This window comes from Aquarana catesbeiana, linkage group LG13 (genome assembly GCF_042186555.1).
Source record: "Aquarana catesbeiana isolate 2022-GZ linkage group LG13, ASM4218655v1, whole genome shotgun sequence".
Lineage (NCBI taxonomy): Eukaryota > Metazoa > Chordata > Amphibia > Anura > Ranidae > Aquarana > Aquarana catesbeiana.
The window spans coordinates 134,791,404-134,813,851 of record NC_133336.1 but is presented as its reverse complement, the minus strand read 5'-3'; the positions used below and the strand labels follow the sequence as shown (position 1 = coordinate 134,813,851).

Genomic DNA, 22,448 nt, shown 5'->3' with positions numbered 1-22,448 from the left:
TAAGTACTGAAAATATTGTGGCAGTGATAATGAGGTTAGTACAGATTTCTGTAGAGATATTATTTTAAAAAGACTCATGCGCTGCTCAATGTATTAACTATGTGTACAAGAATTTTTATTACAAAATAATAAGTGAAATAAAGACTATACGTATATTGTGTAATACTTATGTGATTAGTATATATATTGTGGAACTGCTCTCACACTAACCACAGTTAAAATGTAAATAAATAAATGGTGCGCTGTTCCTTTAAATTAAAATATAACTCAAACAAATCAAACAACCATAATGTGTTATCTTTCTCAAATGCTCCTATAATCAACAATATACCTGTGGAAATGTGAATAAATTACTGCACCACCAATGGAACAATAAGCTGCTAACACAACAATAAGACTAATTGTATGCAAAATGTGAGTGAAAAATGTGTAGCGCTAAAAATATATAAGCCCTAGAAATGAACCTAGGGAAAAGTGCACATGCACCTCTACGATTGTGTAAAATAAATTTAAATCTGAACCAAACAATGTAGATAGGCTATTACTATAACAACTGACTCAACTGAATGCACACATATAAGGTAATAAGGTAATATCTAAAGTGCACATATATACACATCAATGTTCAAATGAACAACAAAAAAATGTGATGAAGTGATAAGTCCAAACAAATGGGTGTTCAGGGAACAATCCACAAAGGGAATCTTTAGTAGAGTGAGAGATGTTAATATATCCCAAAAAGTTGAGGATGGTGATATTCAAATATTCAGAATCAGACGCCACCCAGGACTGTGCTTCCACCACCAAGGGGAGGGGTAGGTACTCTTACCATGAGTTGTGGACCCACACACCAGCGGCAGTGAGTCGTGCAGGCAAGGATGCAAACATGGATTGCAGGTTACGATCTCCTTGGATGGCTGAGATGAAGACACACTCCAGCACTTTTACAGCAGTCAACGGGTACTGGAACCAGGAATTCAACCGAAATCCTCCAATATTGTGCAATATCCACAGATCGCTCACCAATCAATGGTGGGAGCAGTGATCATAAAAGAAAAACGAGAGAAGGCTTCCACATAGCATAGATCAAAAATGTAGGGTTTTAATATAAAAAAGTAAAAACATCATGACAGATGTGTACAATAAAAAGGTGATCACTTAAAATATATATAAAATTGTGCAGTTTGTAGAGCTTTAGCAAGCATTTAGCTGACACTTTTTGTTCTACAGGACCTCCACTGGGGCAATGAACAATATTCCTGTGCTGCATGAAATCACAATCTTATGAAGTAAATAAAATACAAACAGAAACAATAGCAATAAAATAATGTGTTAAATCCCAGTGATTTTAAACAGAGAAGTCATTGAGATGCGTGTTAACGTTTAAATATGTTCACCATTCACATAGTTCACAATTATTACTGTGTCACCAATCTTCCGAGAAATGTGCTCAAAAGGTTATTGTGCTGTAATTATCAGTGCTTCCACTCCACCTCTTAGTGAAATGCCTGGTCACATTTTATATAAGACCTAAATTAAATAGGTCATAAGCGCTTTTAGAGAGTGATCTGTGTGATTCCGTCTCCAGCTCTTAGCCGCAACTTCATTTGCCGGGTCCGTTTAAGAGACCTGTCCTCGCGGTCTCTGATGTAGTTATGGCTCAAAAAAGGAATTGGAAGATACTCATAGCGCACCCCATGTACAATTAATACCCATCTTATTACGTCTCACTATGCGCTTACATAAATAAAATCACATTAAGCAGTTGCCATCCAAAAATATGGAGTCTCTCACAAAAACATCCAGTTTGCGCATGACTGGAAGTGACCCGACGCGTTGAGCAGAACCATGAAATGTAATGTTTGTGGTAACAAGCTGCACTGTGTACGGATTTTCTTTACAGATCTGTGTCCAACATCCTGTATTGAATAAGGCACAGTAAAATAGGAGATTTATAGCATGCCAGACAGGGTGAACCAGTGCCGAAAAGGGAATTTATAGCTCAGTGTATACAGTACAGTGTGGAATATAAAATATACAACAAAAGCTTGAGTAGTGCAGAATAGAGAATGTACAGCATGGTGTGTGGAATGATTTGGTATAGAATAGGGAACATACAGCTTAGTATTTGGAATAAGGCATTGCTGAATAGGGATCAAACAGCATGATATACAAAATGAAATGGTGCAGTACAGGGAACACAAAGCGTGGCATACAGAATGAGGTAGTGGGGAAAGGGTACGTACAGCATAGTACATGGGGTAGAAGGTGTTGCAGAATAGGGAACATGCAGCATGGTATACGGAATGAAGTATTGCAGAATAAGGAAAGTATAGCATGTTATATTGAATTATGCACTGTGGAATAGTGGAACATACAGCCTGGCAAATGGAATAGGGTGGTGATGGATGGGGATTGTATAACATTGCATGTGAAATGATGGGTTACAGAATAGGGAATGTACAACATTGCAATACAAACTGAGGTACATAATAGGCAATGTACATGACATGCGAAATGTCTGGTGAAGCAAAGGGAACATACTGTACATCAGAGTCAGACAGTGAAGAGTAGTTATAAAGCACCCTACATCTGCTGCTGCTGCTCAGGTTGGCCCCTTCAAGATCTCCACTAGTGAGTGGGGGGAGGGGGGGTTGGAACCCCAGGAATGAGAGGAGAAGTGTCAGGTGGAAGATCTCCTTTTCTGCCAGTTACACTGGGCTGCTGAACCCCATTCAGACTTCTCACCCAATTACTGCTGTCATTTGTAAACACAAAATCCAGAAGAGGAAGTCTTCCACTACTCACTTCCTTTGCAATCAATTTCATCTGTCAGACACCAGTCCTGCTGGCTTTTGTGTTTACAAATGATAGCAGCAGTTGTGTGAGCTGTGAAATCCTGTGCAGTTTCCTGGTGATGGAGGTCTGGATAGGGTCAGGGGGAACGCCTTGCCCCCTTCCCCCACTTAACACTGCACCCAGGCAAATGAACCTGCTGCACCCCCCTTGTCCCAGCCCTGATTATAACTTCCCATTCCTCAGCTTCATTGGTAGCAGGACTGTACATTACACTGCCACAAATAAGACCCATTGCACACACAGGGTTGTCTAGGAGCAGTGCATTCCTCCTGGCATTTTAGAATGCCCAGCAGGGTCAGGTGCAGCCCATCCATGGGCAGTTTGTCAAAGTCTGTGGCAGGCTGGGTTTGAACCCTGTACAGAGTGGTACCCACATTTGGGGCCCTGTGCATTCTGGGACAAGGCCTCTGAAGACTACAGACTGGTTTTATTTATTTAGTCTTTTCTTTACTTCTTATTCTGTGTTTAGGCCTTTTAAATGTTATGCTTTTTTCTAGCAGCGCATTTGATCAGTTGTCCCAGAACTGTGACGGAGCTGTCTCGGACTGCTCATGCTGACATCTCTGTTGCAGCCAATCACAGTGCTGCAAAAGAGTGATGGGGATCCGTTTCCCATCTGTCTATTGGATCGGATGGCGGTTGTGTAAAAGGAAAAGCGGTCCTTTTACAACCGACCACCCATAGAGGAGCAGCCACCCACCAGCCCAGCGGGGATCAGATTACCCGCTGAGCAGGCGGACTCCAATGGAGCCAACCCGTGTCTAAGGGGCCTTAAGCCGTGTACACACAGGCTGAATGTTGGGAGACATTTGCCAGTTAAAAAAAAACGTCCGACATTCGACCCGTGTGTGTGTCAGTCTGTCGGACGCGGATGCTGGAGAACGAGCAGATGACTGATTCCCGATCAGCACTCTCAGCCAATGGCCAAGAGCACTGATCGGAGTGTTCTGGCGGGGGGCCATTCCGCTGTCAGAACACAATAGCTCAGCGGAGGGAGATCGTTCTACTTACTTCGCATAGTGAGTACAGTGGCTCTGACCGGAGCTGGAAGTTTTTTTTTTTTTTCGTTCAGCCCGGTGGGTTGTATGGAAAAAAACCAACAGTGTGTACCAGGCTTAACCCATATGAAGTATCCTTCATGGTTATCTTGTTTTTGAGTGATAAGGCTAAACAAGAGATCTGCCATTTGCTCCATATTACTAGAAGTTTTCTGGGCTTGGCTGCTGCTATATAACAATGCTAAATACTTTGTAATGTGTTTTTTATGTATTTTTTGTTTTAAGGTGTTGGTCCGCAAGACAAAACATCACTGTCAGCTGGTAAGAAGAGAGTGCAGTTTTTTTATGCTTCTCAGTATTTTATTACTAGCCCAGGGTAGTGAACAGAGGTATTTTGGGATTAAGTGTTATGAATAATACCTACGTTAAAAAGTATGTGTATTCCCAGTTGGCTTACTCATGTATTCCCAATTGGCTTACTCAGTATATGACTTACTCATGTAAACCATAATATGTTAAAGTTACAGTATTTAAAAAGTATTTTTATTAATCTTTACCTTTCAGTTCCATTTTTAGGTTGACAAAGCCTCGTACCAACACAGATTGCACATGCATAGTCCATGAATGCGGACTATGAATGTGGTTCTTGTTGTCAGTGTTGTTCATTTAAATGGCTCCACCTCTACTATGTAAACCTGCAGGGAGCTGCATAGTTTTTGCAGAAAATAAGTCCCTATTGCATGGAGAGTTGTACACCTCTGGATGGCAGGTTAAAAAAGTCTTATCTAATTCAACCAATAATTGCAAGTCCATCTAGTTCAAACCAATGTGTCTGGATCAGCCTTAGGAATGAATACGGAGTTTGTAAGCATGCAAAGTAGGAGCTGGACACTGCCTGGACATTTTTCTGCAAAGGCACTGGGCAAAGCCACACAATGGAGAACTCAGGCTGAAGATATGGGGTATGGGAAACATAAAGGACAAATTCTACTCCTTAATTGGAAACTGTCTGCCCCTCCTATTCTGTCTGCTTGGAATGCCACTATTAGCAATTTGCCTATATATAAAGTAAGATATGGAGTAGAAACTGCCCAAAGAAATTCCATAAAATTTGGAATGCTTGAATTGATGTACATGGCCATTAACTGATGTTTCACAACTGATAGGTTATGAACCCAAAATCCCTCCTTACTGTCTGTGTGCCTATCCTACGATATACTCAACTTATTCTCTTTCTATGCCCCTCTTTCCCCTTCCATTCCTACCTTCTCCTTTTTGGACCTTTCTAACCCTACTAAAAGTGAAGTTATCTCTTAAAGAGAACCTGCAAGCATAAAAAAATTAGAACTGCTGACTTGATTTGCCAGAGCCTTCATCCTCATGCCTGGGTTCACTACCTGGAGACTCATTGACCTAAAATAAGCATGCTTCCATTGAAGTCCTAATTCCTAAACTGTGTGCTTGTGTCAGATCACAGGTAGTGATGAAGTATGGTTCATGCTGAACCATGTTCTGCCCAAACCCTCGGGAAGCTGTCACATGATAGCAAGCCATTGGCCCAATGGGCCATGTGACCATATTAAGTCAGTTATGTCATCAGCATCCTTGCTTTGTTACTTTGTTATATGCAGCAATGGGGCACGGAATTTGCCAGTTGTAACTGAATGGGCCAGCAGCCTGCTATCATTTGACAGCTTACAATGGGTTCAGCCTGAATCATAGCTCATCACTAGTCAATGGCTTTGGTTTCCTTCAGTGGTGTACAGCCTTAAGAGCCCTTTCACACTGGGGCGGGCGTCGGCCGTAAAGCGCCGCTATTGTAAGCGGCGCTTTACTGTCGGTATGCGGCCGCTAGCGGGGCGGTTTTTACCCCCCGCTAGCGGCCGAGAAATGGTTAAAAACCACCGCAAAGCGCCTCTGCTGAGGCGCTTTGCCGGCGGTATAGCCTCGCCGTCCCATTGATTTCAATGGGCAGGAGCGGTGAAGGAGTATACACTCCGCTCCTTCACCGCTCCGAAGATGCTGCTAGCAGGACTTTTTTTACCGTCCTGCCAGCGCATCGCACCAGTGTGAAAGCCCTCGGGGCTTTCACACTGGAATGAAAGCAGCGGCACTTTCGGGACGGTTTGCAGGCGCTATTAGCGCAATAGCGCCTGCAAACCGCCCCAGTGTGAAAGGTCCCTAAAGGTATCCGGTAAATAATGTTCTATTCAATGTAACCTAATATTTTGAATAACTGCTAGTTTCTCATTAATTACCTTGCAATAATTATTAAATACCAGGTTATTGTGGGTTTAGATGGCAACTAAGCTTTTGCCAGGGCAGCTGTTGCCTTATACAGAGGTGCTTACTTTCCCTTAAAGTGGTTGTAAACCTCAGACATCAAATATGTACAAAGCATATCCCTCTATAGTGTGTATTTGCCTCAATTATGAGGACTAAGTGGTATTTTTCTGCTGCTTCATTCCTCTGCTATCAGCATGAATCGCTTCTGACAAGTTTTCCTGACACCAAGAGAAAAATGGTGACAGGGGAGGGAGCTCCAGCAGATTGGCAGCCTCAACTCTGTTCCTGTGTGCTGTGTGTAGCTCTCAGAGCTCTCTTCTATGAGCTCTGCAGAGTAACTTCAGCTCTCTCTCCACCCCCTTTTTTTTGAATTCTCAGACAAGCTTTATAAATTCATCACTTTGAACGGCTGTAGAGAAGAAAAGACTGTAGATAGACTAATACAACTTATGAAGAGGATTTGTTTCATCTCTGTGTATCACCTGAGGCCAATAGCTTCACTGGGTATATGTGAGGTTTTACAACCACTTTAAAATCTATTTCCTCAGTCACTAATTAGTGAAGCCAGGATCAGAATGCCCCTCCAATACCTGCATTTTAAAATCTCAACAATGGCAGCTCCCATATTTTTACTTTCAGAAGTTCTCTTTAAAGTATACCTTTTAACTTGTTCATTCTTGGCAATGTAACAGGTTCTACAAGATGGAATGTATGCAGGCTGTACTTGCTAAATAAGTAACTGAGTTAAATCTTTAACTGGCCAAGCTCATTTCAATCTTATTGTACAGTTTCTATGTAGTCCCCTTTAGATCAAATGTGAGAGCCTACCTTAATCTCTATTCAATAGGGGCAGTCTTCAGACTACATGGATTTTGATAGAGCTATAGAGGTATGTACAATCAGATCGTAGCATCTGTAGCCAGTTTTAGAAAATGCTGTACATGTTGCCTTCCATATGCTTGCCCTCACTTGACAGCAATTGGGCCTGGCAATGGGGCTGTCCATGCCCTGTGTTCCTCTGTATCAGGAAGTACTGGGTATTTCTTTGGTGTTTCTTTGGTGATGTGGTTGTACACTGTACACGGTTGTTGACTGTGGTTCTGACTGTGCCTGTGCCCTTTCCCATTATTAATAGCAAAGTCAAGACTGGCTCTTTTATTTTCTTAACTTTTCAATGTGCGTGAGTATTCTGCAGAAAGCAAGGAACTGAGAGCTGTAATTAAATATAAGATTGCCTCTAATTATTGTGACACTTTGGTTACAGATGACTACCAGTGCACTGGAAACCTCGAACAAGACTTCACTGAGCTCTGTAGGCGCCTGGGCTATACAGAATTTCCCAGAGTTGTGAACCGACTGCGACTGCCCAATACACCGACATCTGAGAAAACTGCCTTTGGTAAGCTTTGACTTTACCTGCTGGACCTATGCAGAGAGGGGTGCAGCAGAATGACCTCCTCTATTGTCTATTGGTACACACAGTGCTCAGCTCCCTTCCCGCTCACAGAATTTGATTAACAGCAGCAGGAGCCAATGGCTCCCTCTGCTGCTGAGCCTCCTGTGAGAAGAGCAGTGCTGCTGCAGACCAGCACAGTACTGGATCGAGAGAGGGCTCAGGTAAGAATTTAAGGTGAGGGGGAGCTGAAACTGAAAGTTATTTTTATTTTTTTTACCTTAATGCAGAGAATGAATTAAGACAAAAAACTGCCTTTCGAACCGCCTTTAGAACTTTAAAAAAGTTCCTTCTATTGCTCTCAGCCAAACAGAATTTGATCAACAGCAGTAGGAGCCAATGGCTGACTACCTGATTGAGGTTGGCTACGTTCATTCTCAATGGTCCTACTGTATTTAGGAATGAGCCACCCCCCTCTAGCCATAGCAGCCCTCGCAGCACCTGTGGGGGTCTGAGAGTAGAAGGGAATTTTATGTGCATGTGAAGATAATACATATTTTACTGTATTAAGGATTGTAGAAGTTGCTGTTGACACTGACCCTGTACTCTCTGTGACATTTCCAATTCAGAAGAGGTGTTGTCAAATGTACAGGAGGAGACTTCAGAATCATACTACTAATGATTATGTCATAATGTAAAATTTAGTGATGGTCATTGTTATAACTACTACTACTTTCTCTAGTCATCTTCCAGGACGGCATAACCTGAGAGATTAAATGTAGGAAATGAATCAGCGCGAAATAGTAAATAATAAGAACAGCAGCTGTACACCAGGGTCAAAATTCAAATCCCTCAGTAAACACAACAAATCAGAAAGTGCAGCGCTAGTAAATAAGTGGGATGAGAGGACTAAAAGCACAATACATTCCACCACAGTGTGTGTGTAATCAGTCCAAATATCCAATCCACAAGAATCTTCAAAGTGTGGAGAAATGCATGCTTGCAAAAACGGTGATTCCAGGAGCCCACCACCACGGTAACAATTGGCCTCTCACCTGATGTAATGGACCCTTAGATTATAGAGGGTCACAAACGCCTTTATCATAAACCAATGGATATGCAGCACATCAGTCAAGGACCAGGTACAGGAACTCCAATACGGCCATATGAAATAAAAATGGCAAAAGGATAGTGCTCTCCGTTTGGTAAAAGCTTTATTTTAAGAAGTAAAATCGAAACACTCACATATGTAGTACTTGGTACAAGGAAAACGAAGATCCACCGATCTTCCAAACAGCTTAGCAGATGCGCAGTGGCCGCGGGTGACGTCACGACGTTCCTCGTTCTGGACGCGTTGCGTCCCAGTGGGCGGGGACTTCATCAGCAGATGAGGGACGTCGTGGGCACCCGCGCTATATGCTAGGTACGTAGCCATGGCAACAGTACACTGAGCGTGAAAGACCTCAAGCTCACCCGGAAGTCAATCCGGATGTGACACCTGAATGAGAATAAATGAGTGAACGGAAATTTCACCCTTATAGGGCGTACACATGGTCGGACTTTGTTCGGACATTCCGACAACAAAATCCTAGGATTTTTTCCGACGGATGTTGGCTCAAACTTGTTTTGCCTACACACGGTCGCACAAAGTTGTCGGAATTTCCGATCGCCAACAACGCGGTGACGTACACCACGTACGACGAGACTAGAAAAGGCCGGTTCAGAACCAAGCGCGGCACCCTTTGGGCTCCTTTTGCTAATCTCGTGTTAGTAAAAGTTTGGTGAGAGACGATTCGCGCTTTTTCAGACTCGTGGCTTTCAGATCGTTTTCTGACGTTCAGTTTGTGCTTGTGGGTTTGTATCTGCTCTTCAGTGCGTGCAGTCAGTTCGTATCGGAGTTTTCTGTGTGATCTTGCCTGCTCGTTGCTGTTTTTCAGGTCGCTCTTCACAGACCTTGCTGTTCTTCAGTGCGTTCTGTTACTTCGTTCTGAGCAGCCGACCGATTTCTAGCCATGTTTCGTATGCGTACTCCTCGTAGAGTTCGTGCTGTGCGGGGGCTTGGTGTTGGGGTCCTGACCTTGACACAAGTCCAGTCCATGAACAGGGTGGGGAGGAGTTCATGGACCAAGAATTGGTTGCTTCAGCGTGACCAGTTCTGTCATATGCCTTTGCTCCGTGAGATCCGTGAGAATAATCCTGATGATTTCAGGAACTTTCTCAGGATGACGGACCCCGTGTTTCACCGTTTGTTGGCTTCGCTGACCCCCTATATCAGCAGGCAGGATACCTGCATGAGGCAAGCCATCACTCCGGAGCAGAGGTTGGTCGCTACCTTGCGGTATTTGGCCACAGGGAGAAGCCTGCAGGACCTCAAGTTCTCGACAGGCATCTCCCCCCAGGCTCTGGGTATCATTATCCCAGAGACCTGTTCTGCCATCATCCAGGTCCTGCAGAAGGAGTATACGAAGGTAAGATTTTTATCCTTTTATATCACATTTTATTGTATTGAATGTTTGCTAATATATTGTATTTCTTTCCTCATTCCCTAATTACCGTGATTGTAATATGCTGTGAATGTCCCCTTTGTCCTCATGCATGCTGGATTTTTATGTCATTATTATTTTAGGTCCTTCATACATATTTGCCCTTCAATAACCTCCCCAGCATGGTGTCTCCTGCCCTATATTCACCTCATGTAGTCACTTAACAATGTATTTTATCAGCTCCATAGTAGTGCTTTACCCCAAACACCCCCTAAAATGTTTTGAAATGTTATTTTTGATTTAAATTCAGGCAGAGGGCCAGAGGCTTTTTTTTGTGATGTCCCCAAATTTTTTGTAACCCTCCCCCCCCAACTGCTAAGTCAGCTGATCCCAATTCATTATCCTCAATCATCTATCTGCTGACTTTGCCAAACCCATACACACTATACCCATCTCTTTACTGGTCAGATTTATGGATGAATTCCCCAAAGCATGTAGTGCAAGGGCCTGCCTGTCTACTTTCCAATGGTACTGTTTAAAGTTCTTGTATCCTATTATTATCTTGATAGGTAATAGCAGAATGTCCAAATGTCCTCAAATGTGTACAGTGTGTATTTATATCTTTGTATTATGACACTTCTTACCTGTCCAGTGGTCTGCCAATAGTGTAACTAAGGAGGGGCTGTTCCAAGTAATACCCTGTATTTAGGCATTCATCTCTCAATGAAGTGAAGAGAGGGTTACCTGTCCAAGAGTTCCCCCCCCTATAATGTTAGAAATGGACCATGAGAGGGGGGGAGGGGGAATATGATAGGTGTACCTTATACTTTGTTGTTGTAAAATTCCCCTTAGTAAATGCTATCTGGAGGTTGACCCATAATGTTTGTGTCTAATCTGCTTGCCATGTTTCTGTGAAAAAATAGTAATGTTTATTGTTTTTTCCTCAACAGTTTCCTTCCACGCCACAGGAATGGCAGACTGTGGCCTCCCACTTTGCCCAGCGGTGGGACTTTCCTAACTGCGGAGGGGCAATTGATGGGAAACACGTCCACATCGTCCCACCACCCAACTCGGGGTAGTACTATTATAATTACAAGGGGTTTAATAGTATAGTGATGTTGGCGGTGGTGTCGGCTAATTACGACTTCTTGTATGTGGACGTGGGGAAGAATGGCCGGATGTCCGATGGTGGAGTGATCGGCCAGACGGAGTTCTACAGGCGTCTCCAGAATGGCAGCTTGGACTTGCCACCTCCAGAGGACAATGTTGAAGGTCTCCCATTTGTGTTCGTTGCTGATGAAGCGTTTGCGCTGGGGGACCACCTGATGCGGCCATTCCCGATGAGGACCCTCACCCCGGAACAGAGGGTTTTTAATTACCGGCTGGCCAGAGCCCGAAGAGTGGTGGAGAACACATTTGGAATCCTGGCCAGCCGGTTCCGACTATTTCTGACACCCATCCATATGGCGGAGTATAAACTGAACCATATTATACTGGCGTGCTGTGTTCTCCATAATTTTTTAAGAAAACATTCAGCCAACTATGCTGGCTCAGTTGGGCCTGAGGCCGGAATACCAAATACATCAACAATGACGGCGCTTGAAAGCGGCCGTCCTGGCTTGCCCTCCCTGAGTGCCCGTGATGTCCGGTTACGATACCTGGAGTTCTTTGCGGGTAGGGGGGCTATCAATATGCCAGACAATCTGTGACACCTTTTTAAAATAAAAAACAACCAAAAGCAATTCTTGGTGGACATTTACTGCTTGTGTTTGTTTGAGCTGACCCTGACAGAAATGTGTTGAGTGCAGAAAATGTCGTGATTGGGTAACCTTATAAAGAATAGTGTTGGCTGGTACTTCCTAAATGCAAAAACACATTTCACTACAAGTGCACTTGCAACTGCACTGAACTTGCACTTGTAGTGCAAAGTGTATTTGCCCTTAGGAAATAACCCCCATTTTTGCATAAAACAGCAATTACATCACCCCAAAAGTGTTGTAATGTTGAGACAATAATCCACACATTCTTGAGTAAGGCACTTTTTTATACCTGCACAATCACATGTGCATTTCCCAAAGGTTTTTAAAACAAAACAACATGTTTGTTGTATAACAATTTTTGGGGGGCATTATCAAAAATCGAAATATCCATTTCAGATAAAACAGGCCTGTGTAAAACCAACAAGAAAGCCAAAAAACTTGAACTTACAAAGTTCACATTAGGTAAAACCTGAAGGCTATATCAGACATCAGTATTTAGGAACTGGGTTTGATATATAGCGTTCAGATGGGGGGAAATCACCCCTGGAAAAGCCAAATTTGGAAGATGCACACCAATTTACGAATGTCAACATGTGCTATCTGCCATCAGGGGGGATCAAGGGACGTGTTTTGGGGGAGCAAGCCCTTCCTCAATGCGACTTTATAATTGAGGAAGGGGTTGCACCCCCAAAACGCGTCCATTGATCTCCCGTGATGGCAGATAGCACATGTTGGCACACTGTGTGCATCCTCCAAATTTGGCTTTTCTAAACATTGTAAAAATTTTTGTAAGATAAAACAGGTGATTTTGTGGGGTTTAAATTCGCCCCAAAACATCAATGATGTTATTATTTTTTTTAATAACATCAGTGATTTGTTGCTGGATGTTTTGCAATTGGAGATTACACCCCATGATCTCCCCGATCAGTATCTGGGCACTTTCAGATGTAAAGCGTTCTGGATCACGATCACCTAAAAAGAGATAAAGAACAAAAAAAATAGGTCTCAAAAATCTGCCAACATCCATCTCTTTTACCTGAGCCTGTGGTCGCAGACACTCACCTGTTGTGGTGCCAATCTCCACCACATCTTCTTCTTCCTCCTGCTCTTCTTCTTGTGTTGGTATTTCCCCTTCTTCCAGAGGGGGGGGTCTCTGGTCTCCTGGGATGAGGAGTGTCCTCGGAGTCTTTTCTCCCCTATGTAAAACAAAAATGGTATACTTAGCACACAGATATTTGATGGCAGAACTAGAAATAGGAAACATTGCTTGGAAGTGGGGTACAATTGTCTATTTTAGCAGAGTTCCAAGATGTATATTTTTTATTGCCCTTTGTCAAGCTGCAATACTTTACCTGTTTGGTACAAGCTTCACAGTAGCCCCCCCTATAGTATACACTGGAGCACCTGTGTGGCCCCCCTAATAAAAATGGTGTTCTTGTGTCCCACACTAGTGCTCCAGTGTCCAGATGTGAAAACAGCTGCTCAGTGTCCTCTCCTTACACAGAATCTAGTTTGCATTTCATTCTAGTAACAAACCCATCTACACAAACAAATATTTTGCATCCAAGTAGGCCCAAAAAAAATGTGGGAAAATGCATATGGCTTAAACAATGGTGTTCTAGAGGCCGAAAGAAAAATGTTTGATACGAACGAATAATGGGCCCATGAACATTAAAGTTGACCTTTTTAAACGTTACAATTACTAAAAGCATATGGAGCAGAACGAACGGAATAAAGACAGAAAGAATATGAACACAGCACAACTACTTACTTTTTTGCAGCACTCTCCGGATCTTTCGGTACTGCTCTGGCTCTCTCAACTTCAGGTCTGACCACCGCTTCCTGAGCTGATCTTTAGACCTTCGTACCCCGAAATTCCGCTCTAGACTCCTGACCACTTTCGCCATGATCTTGGCCTTTTGGATGTTCGGGTTGGGGTAAGGCCCATATTTTCCGTCATAGTCGGACTTCCTCATGATGTCGACCATCTCCAACATCTCCCCAAACGACATATTTGTGGCCTTAAAATGTCTCCTTCTGGATCGGGACGTGCCTGGATCCGCCCTTTCCTCCTCCTCCTCCTTGTTGCTACAATTAGCCCGCACCTGCTGTATGACTGCCATCATGCTCTTCACCCACTGCGCAGAACGAAAAGGGGCGGGGAATACACTAGAAAAAACGTCAGGGGCGGGCGGAGTTACACGCATGCGCAGTGTATATAAAGCGTAACACGCGTGCGTATTACGTTTGATCTGTGAGCGGAGGAAGGAGCATTGAACGCGGCGATCGTAAGAACGAAGGTAAGAGACAAACTGGGGCCTATACTGCTTCTATAGATTGAAGCCTATATTGTAACAAGATTAGGAGAGTTTGGTGTGACATTAGGCTTTGTCTTGTGTTGTGTCTTGCAGTGAACATGGATATGGTACTGAAAGATCAGGACTTCATTTCAGTCTTCATAGAGATGCTAAGGGAGCTGCCCTGTCTGTGGGAGATTAAACACCCCCATTACAAGAACCAAACAAAGAGGAAGGCAGCACTGGAGCAATTGTGTGAAATTGTGAAGCAGGTGATCCCCACGGCAGACATCACTTTTTTAAAGATTTTCATTGGTGGCTTGAGGAGCACATATCTGAGGGAGCGCAATAAAGTCCTGGATTCGCAGAGATCCGGAGCAGCAGGTGACATCTATGTCCCCAGGATGTTGTACTACGACAGGCTGCACTTTCTGGCAGGCCAGACTGAACCCAGGCCATCCCTCTCCAGTCTTCCTTCCACGCTTCCTTCCCCCCTGGCTGAGGCTTCTGACGCCCAACCTGGGCCTTCCAGGCCACATGTAGAGGAGCCCAGATTGAGCCAGGTATAGCGTTCCTCTAAATATTTCTGCTTGTCCAATCAATGATGTGAACTAGATGTTAGTTGGGAGTACTAATTTATGATTGTGATTGATGATGCAAAAACTAAAACCATGTCCCTTTTTCATACACAGGGAAGTCTCAGCCAGGAGGTGGCCGGGCCGAGCCGGCTGGCTGATCTGCAGGTCCCTCCATCCCCCCTGGAAAGAGAAAGTGGCAGTAGGAGGAGTACCCTAGAGGAGGCGGCTATCAGATTTTTTTGTAGGGCTACAGAGGTCCTGGGAGCACCACACACCAGGCAGGAGAACATTGCTGCATTCATAGCATATAAAATGCAGAGGATGGAGGAGGGCCAAAAAGCCATGTGTGAGGCCCTCATATCTGAGGCTCTGGCGAAAGGTGTGAGGGGCCAAATTACACCTCACACACAGCTTTGGGATGGTCCTCCTCCTCCTCCTGCAGGTCCTACTCCTCCTCCAGGTCCTCCTCCTCCTCCTGCCACATCTCCAACTGCACAGCCACAGCCCGGAAGGAAGTGTGGAAGGAAAACCAGAGAGTGATTGCCCTGGATCCAGTCTGGTCGGCCAAAAGATGCAGCCTCTTGTGGTACCACAGCCTGGGGACACTGATGTCATCTGCTGCTATCCGAGTCTCTGTGAATCCCGGACCAGACTGCCCTCCCTTACATATGGACTCCTCAGGCCACCAATTTTGAGGTTTAAGAATTGATGTCTGCCGTGGGGGTCCCAGGCTTCACTAATTTCTGCTGTTGATCCAGTGTTGCCTTCCTCTTTGTTTGGTTCTGAGCCCTTAATAAAGGAGTTTTGTTTTGAATTATACTCTCCTATGTGTTTTACTTCAAAAATGACAGTTTGTGAGGATTCAGGTACATTTCTAATATACAATGTGAAATGAACAAGGGACACCAACAACAAAAAATCTCCTGGAGATTAAAGAATAAAAGATATCAATGGTGTTGGGGTAACTTGACACACAAAACACAGACAAAAATATTCTGGAGTAAAAATAAAAATAACATTGAACAAAGATCAGCCTTGGAAAAAATCCAAACATTAAAGAAAAAAAAAGGCTTAAAAACAAAAAAAAAAACATAAAAAATATAAAACTGTCAGATGTGACATCTAATAACAATATATTGAGGGAATCCCACTAAAAAAACACAATTAAAACTTTGTGAGAAGTGTGTGTGAATATGAGCAGCAAAACGACTTAATTCTTGTCACATTATAAAGAAGAAGAGAGTGCGCTGTATTAAACCATTTTTTACATTGCAGCGTGACGAAAGTGCTGTATCCATTGCGAACGCTAAGTTTACCAGAACGAGCTGTCCCGTGTCGGAATTTCTTCTGAGCATGCGTGGCACTTTGTGCGTCGGAACAGGCCACACATGGTCGGAATTGACGCGATCGGATTTTGTTGTCGGAAAATTTTATCTCCTGCTGTCCAACTTTGTGTGTCGGAAAATCCGATGGAAAATGTCCGATGGCGCCCACACACGGTCGGAATTTCCGACAACACGCTCCGATCGGACAATGTCCATCGGAAAATCCGACCGTGTGTACGGGGCATTATACATCTGCAAATAAGATCAATCCTGAGCAAATGCACTAATCCCAAACAGGGATATGTACAAGCCCAAGATATAAAACATCAAAATTAATTCCATATAATATAAAAAATTAATTTAAAATAGTGTAAATACAATTACACAACAATTAATTTAAAATAAAATGAAGATAAAAATATGAGTCATCCGCGGCCACTGTCATCAAATAAAGTACATAAAAAATCAAATACATAAAAAATCAACTGAAGGACACTTAACGGTCTGATATAAAGCAATTTGTGTCAAAATCCACGTTTAACCCTTCAAGGCAAAGAGCCCTGGTTTCAAAAATCCAATATGATTCTCGTTTGCTCAATTGCCTTATGAAATTCCCCCCCCTCCAGTGTCTCGTGACCCTCTCTATACCCCAGAATCTTAGACTTTTGGGATTCTGATGATGATGTAGTTTGAAGTGTCTGGAGACATTGTGGGATTTCAGGCCTTTTTTAATGTTGTTAACATGCTCAGCGAGCCTCACATGTAGGGGTCTGGATGTCCTCCCAATATACTGGAGCCCGCAACCGCACTCCAGCATATACACGACCCCTGCCGTCTCACAGGTGATTAGCTGTTTAATTTCATACTCCTTACCCGTGGCAGAGGCTAGGAATTTTTTCCTTTTCTTAATATTCCCCTTGGCATGTTTACACGGGATGCATTTACCGCATGCATAGAAGCCACTCAAAAAGGAAAATAACCTATCCGAGGAGGGTACAGGGGGGTTCAGAACACTAGGGGCTAATCAGTCTCTTAATGATGGAGCCTTCTTGTAAATAAACTGAGGGCGATCATGGAGCACTGGGCCTAAGACTTTATCCTGTTTCAAGATGGGCCAGTTCTTGAGTACTATTTTCTCAAATGTGCGATACTGCACATTATAATCAAGCACCATCTTGAAATTTTGATTATTTCCACCAGTCTCCCTGACAGTGTCAGAGACCAGGGTACCTCTGTCAAGACCTTTAACTCGAGTGATCTCCTCCTCAAGTTTGGAACGATCGTATCCTTTTTGTTCAAACCTGGTTGTTAGAATATGTGATTGTGTCATAAAATCCTCATCAGAGGTACAATTTCTACGCAGCCTGATGTACTGCCCCCTGGGGATATTGCACAGCCACGAATAGTGGTGGCAACTTCCCAGGGGGATGTACGAGTTGCGGTCAGTGGGTTTGAAATAATTAGTCATAGTGAAACGGTTTTGTGTAATGTTAATAATCAAATCCAAAAACACAACCTTTTCCTGGTCGATCGTCCAAGTCAAGACGATGTTTTTATGATTATTATTGAGAGTATTAATAAACATGTCAAGTTTATCCCTATTGCCTCTCCATATCAGGATAAGGTCGTCAATAAAGCGACGGTAACAAATGAGCTCAGGGGGTCTGTTGGCAAAAACTGCCTCTTCCTCCCAGCGGGCCATAAATATGTTGGCCACACTGGGAGCAAAACGGGCCCCCATGGCCACTCCCCTTGTCTGCAAATAAAAATCCCTATTGTACCAAAAATAATTTTTGGTTAAACAAAAGTTCAAACAACTCAACAAGAATTCCTGATGTCTCCCAGACAATGAGGAAGAGGACAGAGCCCATTCTACAGACATCATAGCATCTCTGTGACCAATAATGGTATACAGAGAGCTGACGTCTGCTGTAACCAAAAGGGTGGGTGATGAGCACTCTAGGCTTTCCAAGATCTGAATGACATGCTTAGTGTCTTTAAGGTAAGCAGGGGTTTTAGTCACTAATGGTTGCAAGAAGACATCAATGTATTGCCCTAGACGTGCTGACACTGAGTCGATCCCATTAACAATGGGTCGACCCGGGGGGTTTGTAATGTCTTTATGAATTTTGGGCAAAAAGTAAATCACAGGGGTTCTGCAAAATAAAGGATCCAAATACATTGCTTCTTTCTTAGTAAGAATTTTTTGATCCCTGCCATCCTCTAATTGCATGCAATTCATCTTTATACACTAACATGGGATCTTTGCTGAGGATCCTATAGGTATCTTGGTCAGAAAGCAGACGGCTCATCTCTGACTGATAATAATTTCACTATGACTAATTATTTCAAACCCACTGACCGCAACTCGTACATCCCCCTGGGAAGTTGCCACCACTATTCGTGGCTGTGCAATATCCCCAGGGGGCAGTACATCAGGCTGCGTAGAAATTGTACCTCTGATGAGGATTTTATGACACAATCACATATTCTAACAACCAGGTTTGAACAAAAAGGATACGATCGTTCCAAACTTGAGGAGGAGATCACTCGAGTTAAAGGTCTCGACAGAGGTACCCTGGTCTCTGACACTGTCAGGGAGACTGGTGGAAATAATCAAAATTTCAAGATGGTGCTTGATTATAATGTGCAGTATCGCACATTTGAGAAAATAGTACTCAAGAACTGGCCCATCTTGAAACAGGATAAAGTCTTAGGCCCAGTGCTCCCTGATCGCCCTCAGTTTATTTACAAGAAGGCTCCATCATTAAGAGACCGATTAGCCCCTAGTGTTCTGAACCCCCCTGTACCCTCCTCGGATAGGTTATTTTCCTTTTTGAGTGGCTTCTATGCATGCGGTAAATGCATCCCGTGTAAACATGCCAAGGGGAATATTAAGAAAAGGAAAAAATTCCTAGCCTCTGCCACGGGTAAGGAGTATGAAATTATGCAGGGCTGGTGGAGGTCCTGGACTTCATAGGGAATGCTGAAGCTCCTGTGTATGGAGCAGGCATCCCAGGGTGGAGTAAGATGGCGGCGTTTTCGGTTCCGGGCGATGTAACTTCCGGTCTATGCCAAAATGGCGGATTCGGACACTAGAGGCCAAAATCCTCCCTCAGACAGCGGCTTTCCAACAAAATGGCACCGATCATCGGTGTATAGGAGAAGACACTCAGCGCTCCAGGGAAAAGCAGGAGGCCTCACAATACTCCTCTCTTGAGGTCGGAAAACCTCACAAAGCAGCAGATATGGATGGAGAGAAGGTAACAGCTGCAACCTTAGCCCAGGAAGAGGCCAGTGGTGGTGAGTCCTCTTCCGTTTTTGTGGTGAAGTAAGAGGGGTCTTACCTACACCATAGGGGGGGAGTGAGAGAGAGGCACAGAGAGAAAGTCTTAGGAAACTGGTTAAAGTTTGGACTTTGTCTTTTTTGTCTCCCTAGATCCTGGCGGCTCTGCTCAAGGGGCTCACAAGATGAAGGGCAAACATCCCCCTCTTCCCAGGTCAAAAAGATGTGGGAATTGTAATGATAAGCTCCCACAGGACCATGGGAAACCTTTTTGCTATAGGTGCATACAAAAATTGTCTAGTAAGGAAACCTCACAGGTTATGAGGGACTTCCTTGCGGTACAGTCGGAGATGCTTTCTACCCTCCAGTCTATTGAGACTGCTATAGCACCTAAGGCGGGGGGTAGAGAAATCCTGTCCTCTAGAGAAGGCACTTCCTCTCAGGAAGGTTTTTCAGACAGGGGTCAGAAAACCTTGCAAGGACCCCCTTCCTCTGTTACTTCGGGAGTTGAGGAGTTTGAGGACCCAGAGGAGTCAGAGGAGGACTCATTAGAGGAAGGTGTAGACACAGACGCTGACAGCCAGGATAGTGACAGTCCTAGAGCTAGTAGCCACCTCTTTCCCGTGGAAGACATGGGGCAGTTACTTAGGGCGATCTATGCTTCTGAGGATATCCCAGAACCTCCGGTTCAGGCGTCGGCCCGGGACAAGATGTACAGGGGTTTGGGAAAGCCTCAGTCCAGGGTGTTCCCAGTTCATCAGGCCCTAAAGGAGGTGATTTTGAGAGAGTGGAAAGACCCGGAAAGAAAGGTTCTTAGACCCAAAACTTGGAAAAGAAGGTTTGCTTTTGGGGAGGAAGAAGAGCAGAAATTCTTTAAAACCCCTAAGTTAGACGTAGCTCTGTCGCAGGTTTCTAAAAAATCTGACCTGTCTTTTGAGGATTCAGGAAACCTAAAAGACCAAATAGACAGAAGGGCGGAGGCGCTTTTGCGCAGAGCATGGGATTCCAATGCGGCTGCCATGGCTCCTGCTTTGGCATCAGCACGCGTGCCAAGAAACGTGGACGCATGGCTAGGCAGACTTTCTAACCATGTTTCTAAAGGCAATGATTCCAAAGAAATCACAGACTCATTAGAAATAATAGGTAAGGCTGTGGCATATTTGGCAGATGCGGCTGTGGAGTCTGTCAGGAACACAGCAAAATCTGCGGCCTTCCTTAACTCCGCAAGAAGGGCAGTCTGGGTCAAATCATGGGAAGGGGACCATATGTCTAGATCAAGGCTATGTGGTTTGCCCTTTGAAGGTTCACAACTCTTTGGACCTGGCCTGGATCAGGTGCTGTCAAGGTCAGCAGAAAAGGGAAAAAAGTTCCCCATCAAAGCTAAAGGAGCAAGGGGCAGGAAGTTTTTTCGTCCCTCCGTTAACCAGGGTCAATTCAAAGGAAAAAAGGATGCGAATAGGAGGTGGGGAAAGGGAAAGAGCGCACAAAAAGGTAGTCTGCTCTTTTCTGGACCTAAAGACGCCACCAAGCAGTCTAAGTGACGCCAGCATCAGGGTAGGGGGGAGATTATCCCACTTTGTCCCTCAGTGGAAGAGAATCTCCAAAAGCCCCTATATCTTGCAGATTGTAACAGAGGGATATCGTTTGGAGATTCTCTCCCCTCCCCCTCAAAACTTTTTTCTGACCCGTCTCCCCAAGGAAACTTCAAAAGCCGCAGGGCTGTTGGACAGCTTGCAGGGATTGGTGTTCCAGGAGGTGATCATCCCCATTCCACCGGAAGAGCTTTACCAAGGGTTTTACTCCCATGTATTTGTAGTTCAAAAACCGTCAGGGAAATTTCGCCTGATATTAAATCTCAGGAAGTTGAACAGGTTTTTGCAACAAAAGAGCTTCCGGATGGAGAGTATATACACGGTGCGCAGGCATCTTTTAGGGGGTGCGTTCTTAGCCACGATAGATCTAAGGGATGCTTACCTTCATATCCCGATCACCAGGGAACACCAATCCCTGCTGAGATTCGCAGTCCTTACGAGCGAAGGGATTCAGCATTGGCAGTTCCGAGCTCTTCCCTTTGGATTAGCTGCAAGCCCAAGGATCTTCACAAAGGTCCCGGCGGAGGTTGTAGCTTACTTACACCTACAGGGGGTGTCCCTTATACCCTACCTAGACGACCTTTTGGTATACGGGCAATCCCTAGAGCAGGTGGAGATAGACGTAGGCAGAGTGATTTTCACTCTGGAGTCCTTGGGCTGGATAGTGAACAGAGAGAAATCTTCTCTGGCACCGTCCCAAATAAAAGTGTTCCTGGGATTTCTGGTGGATACAGAGGTTCAGAAACTGTTTCTTCCAGAGGAAAAACGATTAAAGGTAGTTACAGCAGTAGCCTGTTTAAAAGAAACCAGGGAGTGCTCTCGCAGGCATATCATGAGGGTCCTTGGTCTAATGACCTTGTGTATTCCAGCGGTTCCTTGGGCTCAGCTCCACTCCAGGGAGCTGCAGTTCTTCCTTTTGTCCTCCTGGGACAAAAGGAGAGAGTCATTGGATGCAAGGGTGTCTATTCCAACAAGAGTAAGGACCTCCCTAGATTGGTGGCTGGATCAGGACAAGCTCAGGGTGGGCCTACCCTGGGACCAGTGGAACCCCACAAGAATCACTACCGATGCAAGCGCTTGGGGTTGGGGCGCTCACCTGGGGGACATCCAGGCACAGGGGGCCTGGACGCCTTCTCAGGCAGAGGCATCCTCCAACCACAGAGAACTCTTGGCGGTGGGCTAGGCGTTAGTATCTTTTGGAGACAGGATTCAGGGCTTAGAGATCCAAGTCCTGTCAGACAATGTGACAACGGTCTCTTACCTGAATCGTCAGGGGGGCACCAGATCCAGGAAACTACTGAGTCTAGTCCTGAACATCTTAAACTGGGCCGAAGAGAATCTTCAGTCCATATCGGCGGTTCACATAAGAGGAACCGCCAATGTAGTGGCAGACTTCTTAAGCCGGCAACCCATTCTTCAAGGGGAATGGGAGTTAAATCAGGAGGTCTTTCTCCAGATAAGTCAGATGTTTGGGACTCCGGATATAGATCTTTTTGCCCACAGAGGGAACAAAAAAGTGGATTGTTTTTTCTCTCTCAACAGAGAAGGGGGATCCCAGGGAGTGGACGCTCTGTCTCAGGACTGGGACTTC

General features: G+C 44.5%; 1 protein-coding gene across 5 annotated transcripts in view; it reads left to right on the top strand.

The window, feature by feature from the left end:
• Positions 1-22,448, top strand: part of LRRC71 (leucine rich repeat containing 71) — a 196,710-nt gene that overhangs the window by 5,248 nt on the left and 169,014 nt on the right. For 3 of the 5 annotated variants that reach the window (XM_073610234.1, XM_073610233.1, XM_073610232.1), the window contains exons 3-4: positions 4,143-4,178; positions 7,408-7,542. In XM_073610234.1, the coding sequence (XP_073466335.1) occupies positions 4,143-4,178; positions 7,408-7,542 (171 nt within the window). The remainder of the gene's footprint in view (positions 1-4,142; positions 4,179-7,407; positions 7,543-22,448) is intronic. The other 2 variants (XM_073610235.1, XM_073610236.1) reach the window with 1 other exon arrangement.